Source organism: Schistocerca gregaria, chromosome 1 (genome assembly GCF_023897955.1).
Source record: "Schistocerca gregaria isolate iqSchGreg1 chromosome 1, iqSchGreg1.2, whole genome shotgun sequence".
NCBI classification, from domain to species: domain Eukaryota; kingdom Metazoa; phylum Arthropoda; class Insecta; order Orthoptera; family Acrididae; genus Schistocerca; species Schistocerca gregaria.
Window position 1 is genome coordinate 652,484,588 of NC_064920.1, and position 21,205 is coordinate 652,505,792.

Genomic DNA, 21,205 nt, shown 5'->3' on the forward strand with positions numbered 1-21,205 from the left:
TCACAAATATCTGCATATTAAAAGCAAAAATCACCCAAACATGCTCAAAAATTCCACTAGTCAGCTTTTTGAAGATAAATTTAAAAAAAAACTCTTCAGCACTGTTTACTGCTTCTGCAGAGACAATGAAACAGAGGCATATAAGCAACAGTTTTTTCGATTTTCCATCAGTTAATAACTTAGAAATAAATATTCTCTAGTACAGAATTACACCTTTTCCATAACAGCCTGCACTGATTCCAAGAAAATCAGTAATGTAAAAAGCAAGTTGTTCTTTTCACATATCCTGAAAGCCATAAAGATCAAAAGGCATCAGTATCTCTTGACTTCCAGAAATAATTCAAGTTAGAATTTTGTCGACATATATTAACAAAACTACACTCATATGTTGTATCAAATAAAGTTTTTGACTAGATTCACATTTTATTGGATGAAGAGTATTCAACAAAGGGAGAAGTTACTTAACAGATATTCAAGTAATATGTACTGAAATTCTTGCTGTCTATGTTTTACATTAATGACCTGACAGACAATATTAATATCAAACTTCCTGGCAGATTAAAACTGTGTGCCCGACCGAGACTCGAACTCGGGACCTTTGCCTTTTTCGGGCAAGTGCTCTACCAACAGTTGGTAGAGCACTTGCCCGCGAAAGGCAAAGGTCCCAAGTTCGAGTCTTGGTCGGGCACACAGTTTTAATCTGCCAGGAAGTTTCATATCAGCACACACTCCACTGCAGAGTGAAAATCTCATTCTGGAATATTAATATCAACCTCAGACTTTTTGTAGATGATGAAGTACTATCTGAAAAAACTTCACAGATATCCAGGCAGATCTTGATAAGTTTTCAAAGTGATGCGTGCACAGAAATGTAAAATTCTGCACTTGATAAAATGCAGACAAGTAGCATATGCCTGGATATAGCAGTCTGGGGGGATATTAAATGGAACAATCACATTTGGTCAGTTGAAAGTAAAGCAGGTGACAGGTATGACACAGAGAGAATGCAATCAGTTTTCAAAGTAAACACTTGTGCATTCAATCTTAGAATATCGATCAAGTGTGTAAACACCTTCAAAACAGGGCTAATAGTTTAACAGCATAAATGACCACAATTTTGTGTGACTCACAGGAGAGTATTATGAAAATGTTGAAAAACCTGAGTTGGAAGACACTTGGAGAGAACATAATGACGAACTTTTAAGAAGCAGTACCAAGTGAAGAATCTAGGGCTATGTTTCAATTTTCTACATATTACTCCTGTAACTGCTGTGAAGACAAGTCTAGACTTATTAAAATGTGTATAAAGACATTTAGGCAGTCATTCTTTCCGCCAGTTCACACACACATGAAATAGGAAGAAAACATAACACATAGTACAACTTGCAGTTTGCAGAGTATGTAAGTGGATGAAGATGCTACTATATGGTACAATAAAAGCCACCTTTTGCCAAACACATTATACAAATTTAAAGTGGACAGATGTTGTAACTGACACTGAAATGTTAAAACATTTTCATCAGGTACATTATTTGCTGTCGGGTTCCATGCTCTATAGACCACATTCATGACATTGTTGGTACACTAACAGAGCTGTTTGTCAACATTACACTATTGCTCTGTGTCATCTAAAGTATTTAAGGTGTACTGTTTGTAGCTATGGAGAAACATTTGTGTAGTGAAAGTATGTAAAAATAGTGCTATATAAGGAGTGCAATACTGCTACTCCTCCTTACTTTCATAATCATTTGGAGATACAGGAACAAAAACATCAAAGTAGTGTTTCTCTAAAGAGGTATCATATCATTGCTCAGTGTCATCCTATTGAAATGTAGCAAGTTGGCTATCTCCACTTGCTATAATACCATTCTTAATATAAATATTACTGCTCCACACAATACATATATCATGTACATAAGAAATATTAAAATTCTTATCTATGTTGTGTTTTTCAAAAACTTATTTATTCAGTGTTTACTTTACATCTGATAACAACAACAACGTAAATAATTCATATAGAAATACAAAAAGAAAGGAAAGGCAACCACTCACCTATAACAGATCAACACATGAAGTATAGAAACACATAACAGAAAACAGCATTCACACTAGCTTTTGAGCACTTGCTATTTTTCTAACACTTCTAATAAAAGTACACACATTCACACAAGCAATGACACTCATATCCAAATGCACACTCCTGTGCCCATGGCAAGGCTGATTATTGATATTTGATTATTGAAAACAGTTACCTCAACTGATGGAGGTGGGGAGGGTGTAGGAAAAGAATGAAAAAGGAGGTATGGGAAACAGCCAGGTCTTTGGGCAGATGACTTTGCTGCTACACTACAAGGTGCATGATCTAGAGAGCGAAGAAATGGTGTGGATGGAACAGAGAAGAGAAATGTATGGTGAGGCAATGGAAAACGGTTAGTGGAAATTTAGGTCAGGGGTTCTGCGTAGGGTATGCTGGACCAATTCCCATTTGCATCGTTCAGAGAAACTTCTGCTGGAATGGAGTATCCAAATAGTATGATTAGTGAAGCAGCTGTTGAAGTCATCTGTACTATGGTGTACAGCACACTTAGAAACTGGATGGTCAAGCTTGCCACAGTTTGACATTAGCCATTCACACAAGTAGACAGTTGATTACTTGTCATGCCCACACAGAATTATGTACAGTAATTGCAGCATAGCTGATATATAATACAGCCACTTTCATATGTGGCCCAGCCTTTTATTGGGTTGGAAATACCTGTGGCTGGACTGCGGTAGGAGGTAGTGGATGGGTATATGGAGTAAGTCTTGCACCTGGGCTGACCTAAAGAAAATTATCTATTTGTTGTAGGATTGGCAGCAGGACTAAAATAGGGATGGACGAAGATATTCTGAGAGTTAGTGGGTGGCGGAAAACTACTCTGAGTGATGTAGGTAGGATTTTCAGTAGGACTTCCCTCACCTCAAGGCATAAAGAAAGGTAGTCAAAGCCCTGGTTTAGGATGTGGTTGAGCTTTTTCAAGGCCAGGGTAACATAGGGTGATTAGAGGAGTACTGGTTGGTGGCTGGTCAACAGGATTACTGGTGTCAAAGGAGCAGATGGCCTGGGAGATCTGTTGATGGTTGAGTTCAGAAGGTATTGTCTGTCAGTAAATGTTCTGGTAATGTCATTGGTATATTTTGACAGCTCTTGCTTCCCACTGCAGATGCAATGTCCTTGAATGGTGAGGCAATAAGGAAAAGACATTCTGACATTAATGTGTCGCCTTCTTTGTGGGCATTGAAAAGCAACCAACTGTCTACTCACATGAGTGGCCACTGCCAACTGTGGCAAACATCAAATTTGGCCATTCAGTTGTTGAATATGCTGCATCCCATGACAAAAGTGACTTCACAGCTGGGGAATTTGGATTCTCCCTTCCAGCTCAAGCATCTCTGAACTATGTATGTGAGTTCAGAATGAAATTTTCACTCTGCAGTGGAGTGTGCACTAATATGAAACTTCCTGGCATATTAAAACTGTGTGCTGGACTGAGACTTGAACTTGTGACCTTTGCCTTTCCTAAGCAAGTGCCCAAGCAAGCATTAAAACAGTTTTAATCTGCCAGGAAGTTCCATATTAGTGCACACTCCACTACAGAGTGAAAATTTAATTCTGGAACATACCCCAGGCTGTGGCTAAGCCATGTCTCCACAATAACCTTTCTTCCAAGAGTGCTACTCTTGAAAGTTTCACAGAAGACCTTCTGTGAAGTCAGGAAGGTAGGAGATTAGGTCCTGGCAGAAATAAAGCTGTGAGAACAGGTTGTGAGTCGTGCTTGGGTAACTCAGATGGTAAATCACTTGCCCACAAAAGGTAAAGGTTTGATTCTCAGTGCAGCACACAGTTTTAATCTTCCAGGAAGTTTCATATGTAGATGGAAACTGTCACTTCAGAATATCTTGTGCTTTTGCAATGCCCCTGGCCTATATCTCCAGTAATATTTTCCAACTGCCTCACCTTATTTTTGCCTTCTCTCTTCTGTCCACAGCACTCCTTTTCTGTCCAGATTTTCCACTGTCTTCTCCTACCACTCTCACCACCCCCTCCCACCATAAGCAGTATATATATCTCTCTTCCTCCCCCTCTCTTTCTCTCTCTCTCTCTCTCTCTCTCTCTCTCTCTCTCTCTCTCTCTCTCTCTCTCTTACCCCCTTCTCCCTCTCTATCTTCACATTTCTCTATTTCCTCCCCTCCCACTCCCCCTTCTCCCTCTTCCTATATCTTCTTTTACTCTAACCTCTGTACTCTTTTTGTCTTATTGTTCCAAAAACTTGCTCTTTCCCACTACCCCTCCAACTGTCCTTTCCTGTCCCCTCCCCACCTCCATCAGCTCAGGAAACTGATGTCAATAACCTAGTATCAACAATCAGTCTTGCCATGGGCACTGGAGTATGTGTCCATGTGTCTGTGTAGCTGTGTGTGTGAATCTGTGTACTTTTGTTGGAAACAGAGTGAATGCTAGAAAGCTAGTGTGAATTCTGTTTTCTGTTATGTGTTTCTATGCTCCATACATTGAACTACTATAGGTGAGTTGTTGCCTCTCTCATATTTTATGTATTGTTCCATCCAGGAATTCAGACAGAAACATTTTAATGAAATATTCATAATTTATGAATCACTAACCCATGTGCACTTCGCAATTCAACAACATTAATAATTCTCTGACCTATAATTAACATTCATTATCTGAAAGCCCTTATTTTCTTCTTTCCAAAGAAGTGTTTTCTGTAAAGTATTTATTTCAAAAGTTATCTCGATTCAAAATTTATTTCTTTATAAGATTACTGCAATGTGTGGATCTCTAGAGTGTATTTGTTTCATGAATTTATTATAATAGTTTTGCAGAACTGATTTTTCTGATTCCAAAAATATATAATTTTACTAGAATAACAAGTCAGGTAACGAAATATTTTATTCATAAAATTTAAATTTCCAGAAAATGTTGGTAGACTTTTCTAAATCTCAGGACTACAGGTGCATGTCCAAAATTTTCACATCATAAAACAGAAGTTATTATTTATATCAGTACAGGGCACTTAGCTAATTTTAAATCAAATTAATTTACTGCCTAATGTGTATAAGTATAGTCTACTTTTCCTGTCTTATGTTAGTTTCTAAAATATAATAATTTTCTATTCAACCTATTTGTAAAAACAGTGTTTACATAGACACTGAGCACAAAGCACAATATATGGCAAGTTACAGTACAGGATAGTCAGACATATATTGTCAAACCATGTTTAGCTGCCATTAAGTTAAGTTCCATGTCGGCTCAAGTCAGTCCATCCCATGTCACAAATTTTGTTATTTATGAACTGAAATTCAGTATTAAAACTGTATACAGTCACTTTTTAAATTTCCTTTTGAGCAGTTACTGCGTATGGACAAAATGTTATTGCAACTTGTTAAATCCTGTTAGTTGTCGTTAAGTCTATGTAAGTTTACTGATCCATCATCATACCAGTATGAAGCTTACTGTTTAACAGCTGATCATCATCAATACAAGCACAGAAAATAACAGGAAATGAAAATCTGTTTCACAGGTATTGTGTGAAGTTATTTTAAGTTCATTCAAAACTCTTAGCAACTGCAATAAGAGTTTAGACACAGAGGAACGCTCCTAAGGAAACTGATTAACAGGTCACTAAACTTATAATGCCTCACATTTTTAAATCATGCTAGATATTAATATTAATCATAATTAATTGAAGGAATGAGTGTGTATTAATTTCTCAAGTGCATATCCTTCATTCCTTACTGACTGACAACTCTTCTCTACATTATAGTCTTCAGAAATGTTTGAAAGCTGTACGAATTTATAATAATAAAATGCCCAGATAAAATTAACAATGCATTAATTTATTCTACTTATTAGGTAATGAAATTATTGCTTAACTTACAAGTTGAAAATTTTATAGCAAAGAGAAGTCTTGCACTTGTTATTAAATACTGAATACATATGAAATAATACGCAATAAAAATTGTAAACTTTTGTTATCTCAAGTAGTTGCAGTTTTTAATGTGGTAAAATTACAGCTGACACTGGCATTAATACATGAAGGTTATACTTTTATCAAATGGAAGGTCACCACTCAACATGTGACTGATCAATTACATTAAATTTGTAAATTTAGGGAATTGAATTCATGCTCACTGTTTAATGTCAAGATTTAGTCCTCAGCAAGTAAGAAGTGAAACAGCTTTTCTTGATTCCCAAGTTCTGCCTAAGCTAATATTTCATGAAACACCATTAAACAGCAAAGATTCTGAATCAAGTTAGTCTGTAGTTAGTCTTGTTAGAAAAAGGAGGGGGGTGGGGTGGACAGAGAAAGAGAGAGAGAGAGAGAGAGAGAGAGAGAGAGAGAGAGAGAAAGAGAGATAGAGAGAGTAGTTAACATAAAAGTTACCAGAGGAAATCTGAGATCCTTGAGAAAAAGCAGTTGAGTCCTTCAAGTTCTCAGTGAACTGTATAAGACATGAAGACATGGAATTAGTAGATCATTCAGATGTACCAGAATGAATTTTCACTCTTCAGTTGAGTGTGCACTCATCTGAGCTTCCTGCAGATTAAAACTGTGTACCAGACTGGGACTCAAAGCTGTGACCTTTGCTTTTTGTCTGCAAGTAGTATGCCAACCAAGCTATCATTGGTATTAATTTTTGAGGTATGGCAGTTTATCAGATGTTGGCCACTTCAATTTATGTTACAACATGATTTCAGTCAGTTACCTCTGTTATTTTTGTATGTAAAATCATAATCGATTTTCGTTTGAAATAAGTTTGTATGTAAAAATAAAAAAAAAGATTATGCATGAGATCTTGTCATATCCAAACACCACTATTAAAAATCCTTTAAATTAGTTTTCCTAATCACACAAAACTATAATGTTTCCAATAATAATTTCATTTTATGAAATAATTTCTATAAATTCAAATTATTACAACAGTTCATGTAAATTACTGTGCTGAATTATCTTTGCTCACTAATTATATGTTTCAACAGCATTGTGTTAAGAGTTTTGGCAAGAGTTGTACTGTACAAGCAGATGTGGTGCAAGGACAAGCTGAAGTATGATGCTGTATGACCGCAGATGTAATAAGTTGGAAGTTGGAGTTTTATTGAATTCAATGTCATCTGATACAGTAACAAACAGTAAATAAAATAATATACTTATCAAAAATGGAAATTGAAGATAACTCATAAGATTGTTGGTTAAACTGTTTACAAAACAAATTAAGCATCATTGTCTAATCAAATAATTACAATGAACTTTCATTGAGAGCAACTATCCAAAACATTACATTCATCTCCTCGTTCTCACTTAACTTTAAAAGCACTGCAAGAAATTTATTATTTTGATGTAAATTGCCATTATAATTGAATATCAATCAATTTAGTAGTCAAAAACTGTAAAGTGAAGCATTTCACCAAGCACAACTCACAACCCAGCCTTACAGCAGCACTTCAGTCAGTATCTCAGTTCCTACCTTCCAAACTTCACAACATGGAAACAATCTTGTAGGTGTGATTAAGACATTTCTGTGCGATATCTCTTCTTCCAGAAGTGCTTTTCCTGAATTATATGCAGTAGAACATCTGTGAATTTGGAATGTCGGAGAAGAGGTACTGGTGGGAGTGGAGCTACGAGGGAAGGTTGTGTGTCAAATTTGGATAACTCAGTTGGAAGAGTACTTGCCAATGAAAGGCAAAGATCTCAGGTTTGAGTCCCAGTTCTAGTACATAGTTTTAATCTGCTAGGAATTTTCATTTGGATTTATATTGGGATTTGTACTGTATCAAAATACTTAAACAAATTTTATGAAAATTATGGTGCACCTGATGATGTTGACTTCCATCAGGCCTAATCCATGACTGAGAAGACTGCTGATATCAGAAGGTCCTTCTTGCTCTTTGTGAGTCAACAGCATTTTCTGAAAAAAAGAGAGAGAGAATAAGTGTGCATAAATGTATGCATGAAAACGACATGCTGTAACTCTTCTCTACAACACAATCTAAAGAGTTTTATTTTTTCCATAAATGCATGTCAACCTATTATGAACCTGGAATTTTTTTCTGGATCCATTTGATGTTTGTTGCCTGGAAGGACTCCAAATACTGGCACAAAACTGTATAATTGGTCGCAGTAGGGTTTTGTATGTGATTTCCTTTACAGATTCATTGCATTTCCCCAGACACAGACGAATTGTTACAGTTCATATCATTTCTTGGTGCTAGTCCTAAATACTAGTATAATGTGACATAGTTAAAAAGTTCACCACTAATCTTGTAATCAAATACTATACAGGACTTTCTCTTTGTAACAGGCTTCATCTCACGTTTCTGCACATGTAAGGACTGCTGTCATTCATTACATCATACAGAAATATTGTAGAAGTATTTCTGCAATTCCTTACCACTATCTAACAACAATATTTCCCTTAGAACAGCATCATCATTTCCACACATTACAATATACTGAGTTCTATTAAATAAATATTCCTCGACATATATTTGTGAAGGTATTCCATACGATTGCGTCTTCGTCAGTACCAGGTGCTTCCACAAAGTGAGTTGCCCTGGAGTCATCAACAGTAAACAAAACACAATTTAATTGAAAGATTTGTCAGTACAGAAACAAGAAGTGTTGTGATATTATTCAACATATTCACCACTAGAAATCAGACATTTGTCATACCATGGGACCAACTTTTGTATCCCTGTGTTTCAGAAGTCTACAGTCTGGGGTTGGAACCAATGTGTAATTATCGTTTCTATCTCTCTGCCCATCTGAAATTGCTGAATCTGAACAGACATGGATTTCTTGGGGTTTCAGAACAGCTGGATATCACTGGGAGGGAGGTCCAGGCTCTAGACTGGATAATCAAACATTTCCCAGCTGAACATCTGTGGTAGCTCTGTTATTTGTTGAACCATGCATAGCAAAGTGTTACCATGCAGCAAGACAACACCAGCACTAATCATCCTACACTGCTTGCCCTGAATAGTCTGTTGCAATTTCCAGATTTCAGAATGAAATTTTCACTCTGCAGCAGTGTGTGCACTGATATGAAACTTCATGGCAGATAAAAACTGTGTGCCGGACCAAGACTCGAAAGCCAAAGGTCCCGAGTTTGAGTCTTGGTACGGCACACACTTTCAGCCTGCCACAAATTTTCAACTTACACATTGTTTTGCAGTAATGCTTAACATTAACTGTCTCACATCTAGTCAGGAATTCGATGAAGAGAGGTCCCCCAACTGTCCCATAATACTGAACACAGCACGTCCCACTCTGAAAAAGTCTGCTTGAATTTCATTTTGCAGGACAGCCAATGTGACACCAATGGATTGACTGCTGCTTGGTTTCTGGGTTATTGTATGCAACCCATGTCTCATTGTCTGTGATGATGTGGTCAGCAGCTTGTCACTGTCATCATGCTACCACTGCAGACTAACCAAAGCTGCCCCCAAGTGGTTTGTTTTGTGTTCTGGAGACAGTTGCTTAGGCACCCATTTGGCGCACAGCTTCTGGAACAACAGAGACACAGTGACAATTTCATGCAAGAAGGAGTGGAACTGACTGCAGAGTTCTAAGATTGTGAATCAATGATTCTTCACAATGTGTACCCAGGCAAGCTCCATACACCATTAACAAGTCTGCTTTTTCAGCATTGGTAAATACCACTTCTCACATACCTTCCTTCTTGAGCTACCATAAAGTAACTGACAAGTAAAATACAATGCAATCAGTATACAATACAGAAAACAAACATCAAAGCCTCAGAACCATGCAGTTGAATGGAGCCAACAACTGTCCATATTTCCACCATGTTCCACTAGGAGCAACATGTGGTATCAGCACGATAGGTGTTTAGTGCATAGTGCACATCTACTAGATATTGTCTTCAATGATTGTTTCCAAATCAGCTGGCCATTGGACAGATGGAGGTCAACGTGAAGGAAAGTGGCATGGGATTTGGAGTAGGACCAGGTGAATCTGATGGAACCAAAGGAGTTGAGGTTGGAGAGGAAATTCTGGAGTTCTTCTTCACTGTGAGTCCAGATCATGAAGATGTCATCGATAAATCTGTACCAAACTTTCGGTTGGCAGGCCTGGGTAACCAAGAAAGCTTCCTCTAAGTGACCCATGAATAGGTTGGCATACGAGGGGGCCATCCTGGAACCCATGGCTGTTCCCTTTAATTGTTGGTATGTCTGGCCTTCAAAAGTGAAGAAGTTGTGGGTCAGGATGAAACTGGCTAAGGTAATGAGGAAAGAGATTTTAGGTAGGGTGGCAGGTGATCGGCATGAAAATAAGTGCTCCATCGCAGCGAGGCCCTGGACGTGTGGAATATTTGTGTATAAGGAAGTGGCATCAGTGGTTATAAGGATGGTTTCCGGGGGTAACAGATTGGGTAAGGATTCCAGGCGTTCGAGAAAGTGGTTGGAACTTGTCCTTCAGTGTATCCTCTCTCCTCTTTATCCGCCAGGCCTCAACCTCCGCTAATTTCAAGTTGCCGCCACTCTTACCTCACCTGCCTTTCAACAACATCTTTGCCTCTGTACTTCCACCTCGACTGACATCTCTGCCCAAACTCTTTGCCTTTACAAATGTCTGCTTGTGTCTGTGAGTGTGCAGATGGATATGTGTGTGTCTGTGTGTGTGTGCGTGAGTGTATACCTGTCCTTTTTCCCTCCTAAGGTAAGTCTTTCTGCTCCCGGGATTGGAATGACTCCTTACCCTCTCCCTTAAAACCCACTCTTTGCCTTTACAAATGTCTGCTTGTGTCTGTGAGTGTGCAGATGGATATGTGTGTGTCTGTGTGTGTGTGCGTGAGTGTATACCTGTCCTTTTTCCCTCCTAAGGTAAGTCTTTCTGCTCCCGGGATTGGAATGACTCCTTACCCTCTCCCTTAAAACCCACATCCTTTCGTCTTTCCCTCTCCTTCCCTCTTTCCTGATGAAGCAACCTTTTGGTTGCAAAAGCTTGAATTTCATGCATATGTTTGTGTTTGTTTGTGTGTCTATCGACCTGCCATGTCTATCGACCTGCCAGCGCTTTCGTATGGTAAGTCACATCATCTTTGTTTTTAGATATATACTTTTTTATATAATATACATTTTTTAAAAGATTATTAAGTTCATATTAACTGAAAGACAATTTTCTGATTGTTTTCGTAGATTTGAAGATGGTTGCTAGTCAACTGAAACTGGTAATCAACAAGTGGTAATTTTATTTTTTATTACAATCAAGAGTGTTAATATTTTTAGCAATTGCACATTAATCTTTCAATGGCAGACTGAAAGCTTGTAGTGAAGCTCATAGTTGCATTGTTGGCACTTTGAGCACCATCTTTGAAGCTTTGAAGACCACTTCTCTTTCTTCTTCAGGAGAGAGAGAGAGAGAGAGAGAGAGAGAGAGAGAGAGAGAGAGAGAGAGAGAGAATGCCAGCATGGAGGGGGAGGGAGGAAAAGTAATGGAAGTAATGGCAGAAGGCAGTACCTGATTTGGACAATGAAGGAGTATTGTGGGCAGAAGAGAGAAGAAACAGGTAAGATGAGACAGTGGGGATGAGGTTAGTGGAGATTTAGGCCAGAGGAATTGTGAGAGGACTGGATATGCTAGAGAGACAATTCCCACTACTGTAGTTCAGAGAAACTGAGCTGGAAGAGTTCTCTAAAAAGGCATTTATGTCATTTTATTATGAGGTCTCTTACAGCCCTGCACACTCTGCAGATGGAAAAAAAGTCAAGCAGGGCAATTAGTGGCACAGCACAGCAAGTCCACTGAATTAGAAGATGCCCATAAATCTTCCATAAGTTACAAGTGCTCATGAACAACATCAGCATAACAGATCAAATGAGAAGTGAGAACTTAGTTACAACCCATAACTAGTGATCCTTTTGTATCGTTTCACTGCTCAGTGTGTTTGCAGTTTGCTGCAGTTTTCTGATGGCCATTCATGCAAGCAGACAGCTGGTTACTTGTCATGGCCACGAAGAATTCTGTACAGTAATTCCAGCATAACTGATATACAAAATGGCTGCTTTCAGATGAGGCCCTGCCTTGTTTAGGTTAGTAAATGCCTGTGAAGCCCCCCCCCCCCCCCCTCCTCCCATGCAGGCATTCTCTCTCTCTCTCTCTCTCTCTCTCTCTCTCTCTCTCTCTCTCTCTCTCTCTCTCTCTCTCACTCTCTCTCTCTCGCTTTCTCTCTCTCTATCCATCCTCCCCCCCCCCCCCCCCCCCTCATTTCACATCTCTCCCTTTCTCTGTTCCCTCCCCATCTTGCCTCTCATCTCCATCTTCCTCTCCTTTCCTCCTCCCACAAACCCCCACCCCCACTCATCTCTCTGCCTCTTATATTCTCTACCCTCTGCAGTTCTTTCACCATGTTATGCAGCTGCCAAGTCATCTGTCAAAAGACCTGTCTCACACTATCCCACTACCCTATCGTCAACTTGTGCGTCCTTCCCTAACCCCTCCCCATCTCAATCTGCCAAGACAACTGCTATCGATAACCAACAGTCAGTCTCACTGTATCCATAGGAATGTGTATTTAGATATCTGCATGGTTATGTGTGTGAAAGTGTGTACTTCTACTAGAGAAAGAGCAAGAGCACGAAAGCTAGTATAAATACTGCTTTCTATGTGACACCCACCAGTTTATTATAGGAGAGAGTTGCCCTTCCTATATTTTAAGCTTTACAGACATGACTAGTCTTAGAGATCTCATGCCTATTTATTTTGACATCCAAGCTTCATGAACCAGATACCAATGACCAACAACATTTCACAAGTTTCACATATGGTGCACGAACTGGCCAGTTCCCTGCTTACCTTTGAGAACACTGTCAGCAACTAAGTAATACTAATATGGCACAACTGCCCTTTCTATGCAGCATTGTGCACAGATTGCATAAAGGTTCGAGTCACAGATTGTATAAAGCCTTGAATCATTAGTCACCAGAGACAGCAAACACCACAAAAGATCAATATTTTATCTTCTGCGCTGGAGGCTGCATCTGCAATATTCACCAAGTACCACTAATGACTTTAGCTCTACTGTACCGTGTTAAACCAATCCAAGCAACAAAACAATTTCATAAAGACAACAGTATTTTATACACCTAAGCAAAATAATCACGTAGGTTGTACTGTGGGCAAATACTATTTTGTTTTAATGAGTAATTAGAGATTTTTTATCAAAAACACCCAAAAACATTTTTTCCAATATAAAATTCCTACTTTTCTCAATGTTCAGTCAGTAACAGCCAACTATAAATTCAGGTTGCATGTTATAAATTCTCTTCACAGTTTATATTTCAGTTACATGGTACCTAGCATGGAGAGGAAGTCCATGACAATACTGGAGAAGATTCTTTTAATGGTAATGTCTTTTCTAAATTTAATTTAATCTTTACTGTCTTCACTTGTCTCATCAAGGCACCAGCTGATTTATTTAACAGCATAGTCTCATTAGCGAAGTCATTACACTATCATTCATTTCCGCTTGGGACATAACTGAGTGTAATGAAGTATGTGATTTAAGTGTCATCTCTGACATTCTCTTTTCTAGTTATTCCCTGCTATAGTGGCTTTCTCATCTGGAAAAATTACTGACATGGTCCTTGATCATTCAGCAGCACTCATGTGTATGCTTATGAATATGTATGTTACTCTTAAAGTGCTTTCCATGATTGCTTTTGTAAAATTGATGTCTTGGTTATTCTACCACTACAGAACACATGGTTTTTACTGAAAAGTTAAGAAGTTTCTTTACATCCTCTGTAGTAACTTCAGAAGGTCAATCTTTTGAGATATTCCTGAAAGAATTTAGTTACCTGTTACTGACCTTCTGATGGAAGTCCATAAGTTCCATTTCTGAGTTTGCTTATCCTTAATACCTGCATCCTTTTCAGAAGATCTTTTCCCATGAATATTAACCATTGCGTGCTGACTACTACCCTCTGCATAGTGGACTACTTATGCTACAGATAATCACTAAGCACAGGATAAAAAACTAACAGCACTGTAAATATGCACATATGAAATGTATCCACAATTGTGCCTGGAAATGAAATCATCTGCAGATAATGTGAAATTGTTTGCTATGCTGTCACAGATTTGTGGAACCTGACTGGATTTTCAACTCTTTCCCATTTTAAGGCTATGGGAACATAAACCACACTTGATCTTTCAAATGCAGTTAGAATAATACACAGCTACAAACTGAACATGCATCATATTGCGCTGTTAGATATTTCCACAGCTGTTTCTGCATTTGGAAGCATATTTCAGTCATATCCTTCCCATTGTCACTTTATATTAATCATACATTTGAATTCTGTGTGGATCCATGAGAGCTGCTAGATATTTTTGACGAGTCCTGATCTGGCATCCAGTTTTGACATATTTTTCTTATTACTTACTGCCTGTTGCATCCAAGAATTGCTATTTCTCTTTCCATGGCCATCACTTATTGCATCATCTTCATCAGCTTGTATTTCTGTAGAGAGAGGATCATGTTGAGCCACTGAAGGAACAGGCCAAAAAACAACTGACACCAGCACTTGACCACCAGCCAAGTTTCCAGACAATGGTAATGCCTTCTGTACAACCCAGGTATCACCCTGAAAAGATTAAAGACAATGAAAACTTCCAAAATTTATTAGTGTAAGAAGAAAACAGTTCTTACTTAATACAGATATTAAAAAACCTTTGTTTAGCAAGATGGTTCTCAGAGTACATAATAGAACAATGAAGCCAAAACATTTAAAAGAATTATTAGTCATCAGTTAAGGGTACCTTGTAACTTTCATTTTCATGATGATTCCAATTAACTTACTTTAGCCCATGTAAATTTTTGATTTTAGTGTTCTGCTTCAACATCAAGCAAGATATGTTGAATACAAAGGTACTGTCTGTGGTAGAAGCCTGTGAGTGGGCCTTTGGCATGACTGCAGGTAGAGTGTAGCATTTCTTAACTGGGGCACTAGAAAGGGGAGGACGCTGGGCCCATTATCCCAGCTGCCTTTTGTCCTCAGGAAAGATCTTTGATACTCATTTGATAACATGCTGAGTGGACTCAGGAACATCCTGGAGGAACTGGAACAAGGAAAATTCCTCACCCCTGTCTGGGACACAGCCCAGGGCCTCTATGGCTGGAGTCTTAAGTCTAGTGCTGTACCTGCAAGATCACTGCGGCCACATATTTTGAGTACACAGTTATAAGAGTGCTGGGTTTCATGGCTGGCCAATACTTACTTTTAGCAGGCAAAATTCTAACAGTCATTATTCTGTTACACTCAGTTCCTCCATTGACACCTTCAAGCACCTATCAAATCAATGTTTTCTAATTGATATCTGGCAGCTGTAATCAGTCCACATCTGCAGGAGTTCTTCATTCTTAGGAAGCTGTTGTCCTCTCAGCAAAATAGGGTTTCTTCCCCATTCCATTCATACACAGAGTGCATAATGAATGACTGCTTAGATGTCTTTAAGACATGTACTGTAATAAGTCTAATCATGTCTTTGCAGATAAGGAGCAGTTGTACATTTCTAGATTCCTCTCTTTATAATGGTACTCTAAAGTCTATAAGTAAGATTCAACAATATTATGAAAAGGATACATTGCCACTGACTGTAAAGACGACGTATCAAGTTGCAGACATCACAACGAAAAGAATGTTACACAATGAACTTTCCACCAAAGCCTTCATTACCTGACTGCATTCCTCCTATTCTAGCAATGAAACAAAGTGACACAAAGTATGCCACTTTCTTTACCTATGCTCGAGTCTATACAGTCATTTCACTGGAGCACTCACTTCTTGCTTTATAATTGAGGTGGTGTTTTGTGGTAAGAAGCCTAGGTTTCACTGTTCGTGAAGGCAAAGTAAGCCAGCTTTGAATTTTTGGTGTTCTTTTACATCCCACATGTGAATGCTGTATGATCATTAGTCAATAAATGTGGTGCCCACAAAGAAACCCTTTATTTTACTGTCATTTTGCAGAATGATGTGAGGTACACACTCATCGATTCCAGTGGCATCCGTCACACCACACTAGTCTTCCTACATAACAACATATTCTTAAGCGACACATAAAATATGGTATGTACAGTCTTCTCCAAATATTGAGGATATTTCCTCAATGCACTGCCACCCTAAATAAATAAAGCACTACAGTTTTATTTCCTCCATTGAAACATTTGTTCAGTAACTACAGCAAAACTGATTGAAGTTGGATCCAAGGCAGTAGTGCTTATTACATGAATAACAGGTTGTGATTAACCAACAAGGAACCAAAATGCAAAAATTCTTAGTACTTTTTTAAATAGTGCATCAAGTATTGGCTGAGTTGTCAATCACCAATGTTACACATTTTCTTCTAGGGATTACATGTTGATTCAGATTCATAATTTACCGAAAACAGTTCAGTCAGTGACTTCAGATGTTATCATGATGAAAATAACAAATCAACTGTTGATTTTTTACACAAAGGAGCTCAGAAATGAATGTTAATATTTACGAGGACATTTTTTTTTCCTTTTCTTTTTTTTTTCTTCAAATTGTCTTAGTGTTCATGCAACTAAGTTCCACAACACAAATACACTTATCATGGCGTGAAAATCTATTAACCACAAAGACACCTGTATTTTAACTTCATCTTGCTGTGCAAATACATTATCTGTATGGCTATTACAATTGTGACTATGGCAGTTGATAACTAATAATAAATTAAAAGTATCCAACAGCATCTCTATATCTCCAGAATCATATATAAAAAAAGAAAGATGCTGCGACTTACCAAACAAGAAGGCGCTGGTAGAAAGACACAATAAAAAACACACACACAAATTTCAAGCTTTCACAACCGAAGGTTGCTTCATCAGGAAAGAGGGAAAGACAAAAGGATGTGGTTTTTAAGGGAGAGGGTAAGGAATCATTCCAATCCCGGGAGCAGAAAGACTTACCTTAGGGGGGAAAAAAGGATAGGTATTCACTCGCACACACACATATCCATCCGCACATATACAGATACAGGCAGACATATGTAAAGACAAAGAGGTTGGACAGAGATGTCAGTCGAGGCGGAAGTACAGAGGCAAAGATGTTGTTGAATGACAAGTGATGTACGAGGGGTGGCAACTTGAAATTAGCGGAGGTTGAGGCCTGGTGGGTAACGGGAAGAGAGAATAAATTGAAGGGCAAGTTCCCATCTCTGTAATTCTGATAGGTTGGTGTCAGTGGGAAGTATCCAGATAACCCAGATGGTGTAACACTGTGCCAAGATGTGCTGACTGTGCACCAAGGCATGTTTAGCCACAGGGTGATCCTCATTACCAACAAACACTGTCTGCCTGTGTCCGTTCATGTAAATGGACAGTTTGTTGCTGGTCATTCCCCACTTGGAATGTTTCTTTCTGTTATATTCTCTAGAATCATAGTTAGTTATATGTTCCACATATCATTTGAATGCTGCTTTTATTGAAATGATGTAGACTGAGTCAGTTTACAGGATATGTACACATGATTAGTGTTAACATTAATGAATACTTTTTTTTATTTTACAAATATATGCTTTCTCACTGGTTACTAGTTTTTAAATACAAACATGCCAACTGAATAGAAGAAATTGTCTACGAGAAACGACTAAGTTAAATTTAAAACTTGTTTTGCTATCTGTCAGATAGTGTATTGAGTAAATGGTAAAAAAAATTTTGTTGCTGCATACTGAACTCCTTACTGAGCCACTAACAACTTTAATAATGGATAATAAAGGTCATATTGATCTCTAGTACTGTAGATATGGACATCACTGTTCTTCTCGAAATGTATTGAATTATTTATGATGAATTTCATTAGTGATTATACACATATATAAGCTCAGTGAATGAGTAATACATATTATTCTTATTGCTCACTTTTGTGCAATAAATACCTCCTTTCTAAAAGGTGCGCTATCTCAGAAAATCATTCCATACAATACTATTGAATGGAAAGATGTTAAATATGTCAGAAGGTTAATTAATTTGTTTGCAAGACTAGCAATTACACGAACAGCAAAATGAGCTGAAGTTTATTGTTTAAGAAGATCAATAATATGCTCCTCCCATTTGAAGTTTCCATCAATTAAGTTGACCCAAAAATTTGGATCATTCAACCCTATTTACTAGCTCCTGCTCATGGGCTATATCAGTTGTGTGGTATGACTGTATTTGTTGTAAAGAACTGAATACACTGTGTATTTTTCCAAAATTTAGGGAGAGTCAATTTTCTGAGAACAACTTTATAATTCTTTGGAAGATATCATTTACCATGTCTGACAATGCTTTCACTTTGATTTTTTTAATTTTTTTTATAATACTAGTGTTGTCTGCAAATAGTATCAATTTTGCTCGTTGATTGTTAAGGCGAGGGTCTTTCACATATATTAGGAATAAGAGTGGACCCAAAACTGAACCCTGTGGAACTCCTTTTGTGATTTCTTTCTGGTCACTAAAATTTTCTACCCTTCAAGTACTGTTTGAATTTCAGAATGAAGTAGGAGACAAGGTACTGGCACAAGTAAAACTGTGAGGATGGGGTGTGAGTCATGCTTGGGTAGCTCAGTAGATAGAGCACTTGCCTGCGAACAGCAGAATTCTCGAGTTCGAGTCTTGGCCTGGCACACAATTTAAATCTGCCAGGAAGTTTCACTGTTTGAATTATTCAGCACAGCTTTTGGCATTCTGTTTTTCAAAATGATTCAAATCAGCTGAGTGTAAACACAACAGTTTCATAAAACTTGACTAACATGATGTACACAGTCAAACATTTTATTATTTAAGACTTGTAAGATTTGTAACATTTGATGAGTGATGTATAAATACAACTCTCGGTTCAACAGCCATTCCGGAATCCAAAATGCAATAGGCTAAGATATTTCTACTTACGTATGAGACTATTCATGAGTATGTTATTTTTTCAAATATTTTGGAAATACATATTAGCAAGGAAACTGGACAATAACTATTTAAGTCTGTCTTGTCACTGTTCTTATTAATTGCACATTTTAACCTGTGTGGGAAATTCCTTGTGCCAGTGATGCATTACATATGTCACTATGGGCATCACTTATGAAGTTAGAACAACTTTCAGAATTATGTTTGAAATTCCATCAACACCACAAGAACTTTTGTTTTTTAGACTTTTTTAGAATTCTATTAATTTCAGTGAAGGATGTTGGTGTCACTTCTAATTGTTTGAAATTCTGTGGAATTACTTTAAACTTCCACATTGGAAAAATATATTAAAAACAAAGATTCCAAGACTTACCAAGCAGGAAAGCGCCGGCAGACAGGCACATGAACAAAACACACAAACACACACACACAGAAATACTAGCTTTCGCAACCGATGGTTGCTTCTTCAGGAAGGAGAGGGAAAGACGAAAGGATGTGGGTTTTAAGGGAGAGGGTAAGGAGTCATTCCAATCCCGGGAGCGGAAAGACTTCCCTTAGGGGAAAAAAAGGACAGGTGTACACTCGCACACACACACACACACACACACACACACACACATATCCATCCGCACATACACAGACACAAGCAGACATATTTAAAGGCAACTCTTTGCGGATGGATATGTGTCTGTGTGTGTGTGTGTGTGTGTGTGTGTGTGTGTGTGTGTGTGTGTGTGTGCGAGTGTACACCTGTCCTTTTTTTCCCCTAAGGGAAGTCTTTCCGCTCCCGGGATTGGAATGACTCCTTACCCTCTCCCTTAAAACCCACATCCTTTCGTCTTTCCCTCTCCTTCCTGAAGAAGCAACCATCGGTTGCGAAAGCTAGTTATTCTGTGTGTGTGTTTGTGTGTTTTGTTCATGTGCCTGTCTGCCGGCGCTTTCCCGCTTGGTAAGTCTTGGAATCTTTGTTTTTAATATATTTTTCCCATGTGGAAGATATTATCCTGCTTTTCAACTGAATCATTTAATCCTATTTGTGCTGCTGCATTTAAAAAGTGATTGCTAGAAGTGCCTGCAACTTGCGAATTATCAGTCACAGCATTATCACTTGGTTTAATTGTTGTGATATCTTGTACACAGTCTGGGTGTCCTGTCTCCCATTTGACAATATCCCATAGAATTTTAATCGTGTTATCTGCGTCATTTATTTCGGAATGTGCATACTTCTGGGCATTTCCTTAAAATACTATAGCATTTTTTGTAGTATGAAAGTAATGTCAGATCTTGACTTACTTTGGCCTTCCTCTTACATGAGATTTAAATTCCCTTACTTACCTATGACTTACTTCTTTTTTTAGTTATCTCCTGGAAAACTTTTTACGAAAGAAACTTTCAAATATTGACACAAATTTACTATGGAATAAAGTGATTCTGATATTAGTATTTCTTCCTGTATATACTTCATCCCATACAACATCTTTTAACTTAGTCTTAAAACACTGTACCCTATGCTCTTTAATAAGCCTGACTGCTTTGTGCATCGGAGCTGTAAAGATGCCATACTGTTTATTTCCCTTAACTGTGTCGTGATCAGATAGTTCATTAACAACTGTGTGCACATTAATTGTTTCAGCCTGAGCACTATCTGTAAAAATGTCATCAATCAGTGTCCAATTAATCTCCAGTATCTCACCAATTTTCTGCGTCTTCTGAACTCAACATCGTATCACTTAGTAATATGGTGAGGGGTTACAAAGAACACCAGCAGGACTGCACTCATGAACAGAGCTGGAGACAGAAGTAGGTTTTGCTTCTGCCAGTGTGTCTGAAAGTAGACAGTGGTGGACAGTCATACAACTGCATCCATCCACAATACTGGCAACTAGAAAAGGAGGCATGATGTTTATATAAATCCATTGTGAATTGTGGTTTACTTGTCTTATAATGCACATAATCCAAATCATTTGATTCAGGTACAGGAGACACTTCAAATTGTGGTAAAATTTCATTGTAAACAAAGAACAGTTGATGTTAACAATACCAAAATAATCATAACACAATTTTGTTACCTATACATACAATAAAATCGGACAATTAATTACCCCTTGCTCAAATTATCATTTCATCCTCAACAAATTCTTCTATTGAATAGTAGCATTTCTCCCACAGAATCTGCTGTAATCTCGTTTTTAAAATTTATGGCTTCACATTAAATATG

The 21,205-nt window shown here is 37.9% G+C and overlaps 1 protein-coding gene across 1 annotated transcript in view; it reads right to left on the reverse strand.

Annotated features, from left to right (window-relative positions):
* The window catches only part of LOC126361173 (uncharacterized), a 698,690-nt gene that overhangs the window by 110,692 nt on the left and 566,793 nt on the right, over positions 1-21,205 (reverse strand). Inside the window, exons 12-13 of the mRNA XM_050007769.1 lie at positions 14,471-14,671; positions 7,877-7,971 (exon numbers count right to left, since the gene is read on the reverse strand). Coding sequence (XP_049863726.1) covers positions 7,877-7,971; positions 14,471-14,671 — 296 coding nt within the window. The remainder of the gene's footprint in view (positions 1-7,876; positions 7,972-14,470; positions 14,672-21,205) is intronic.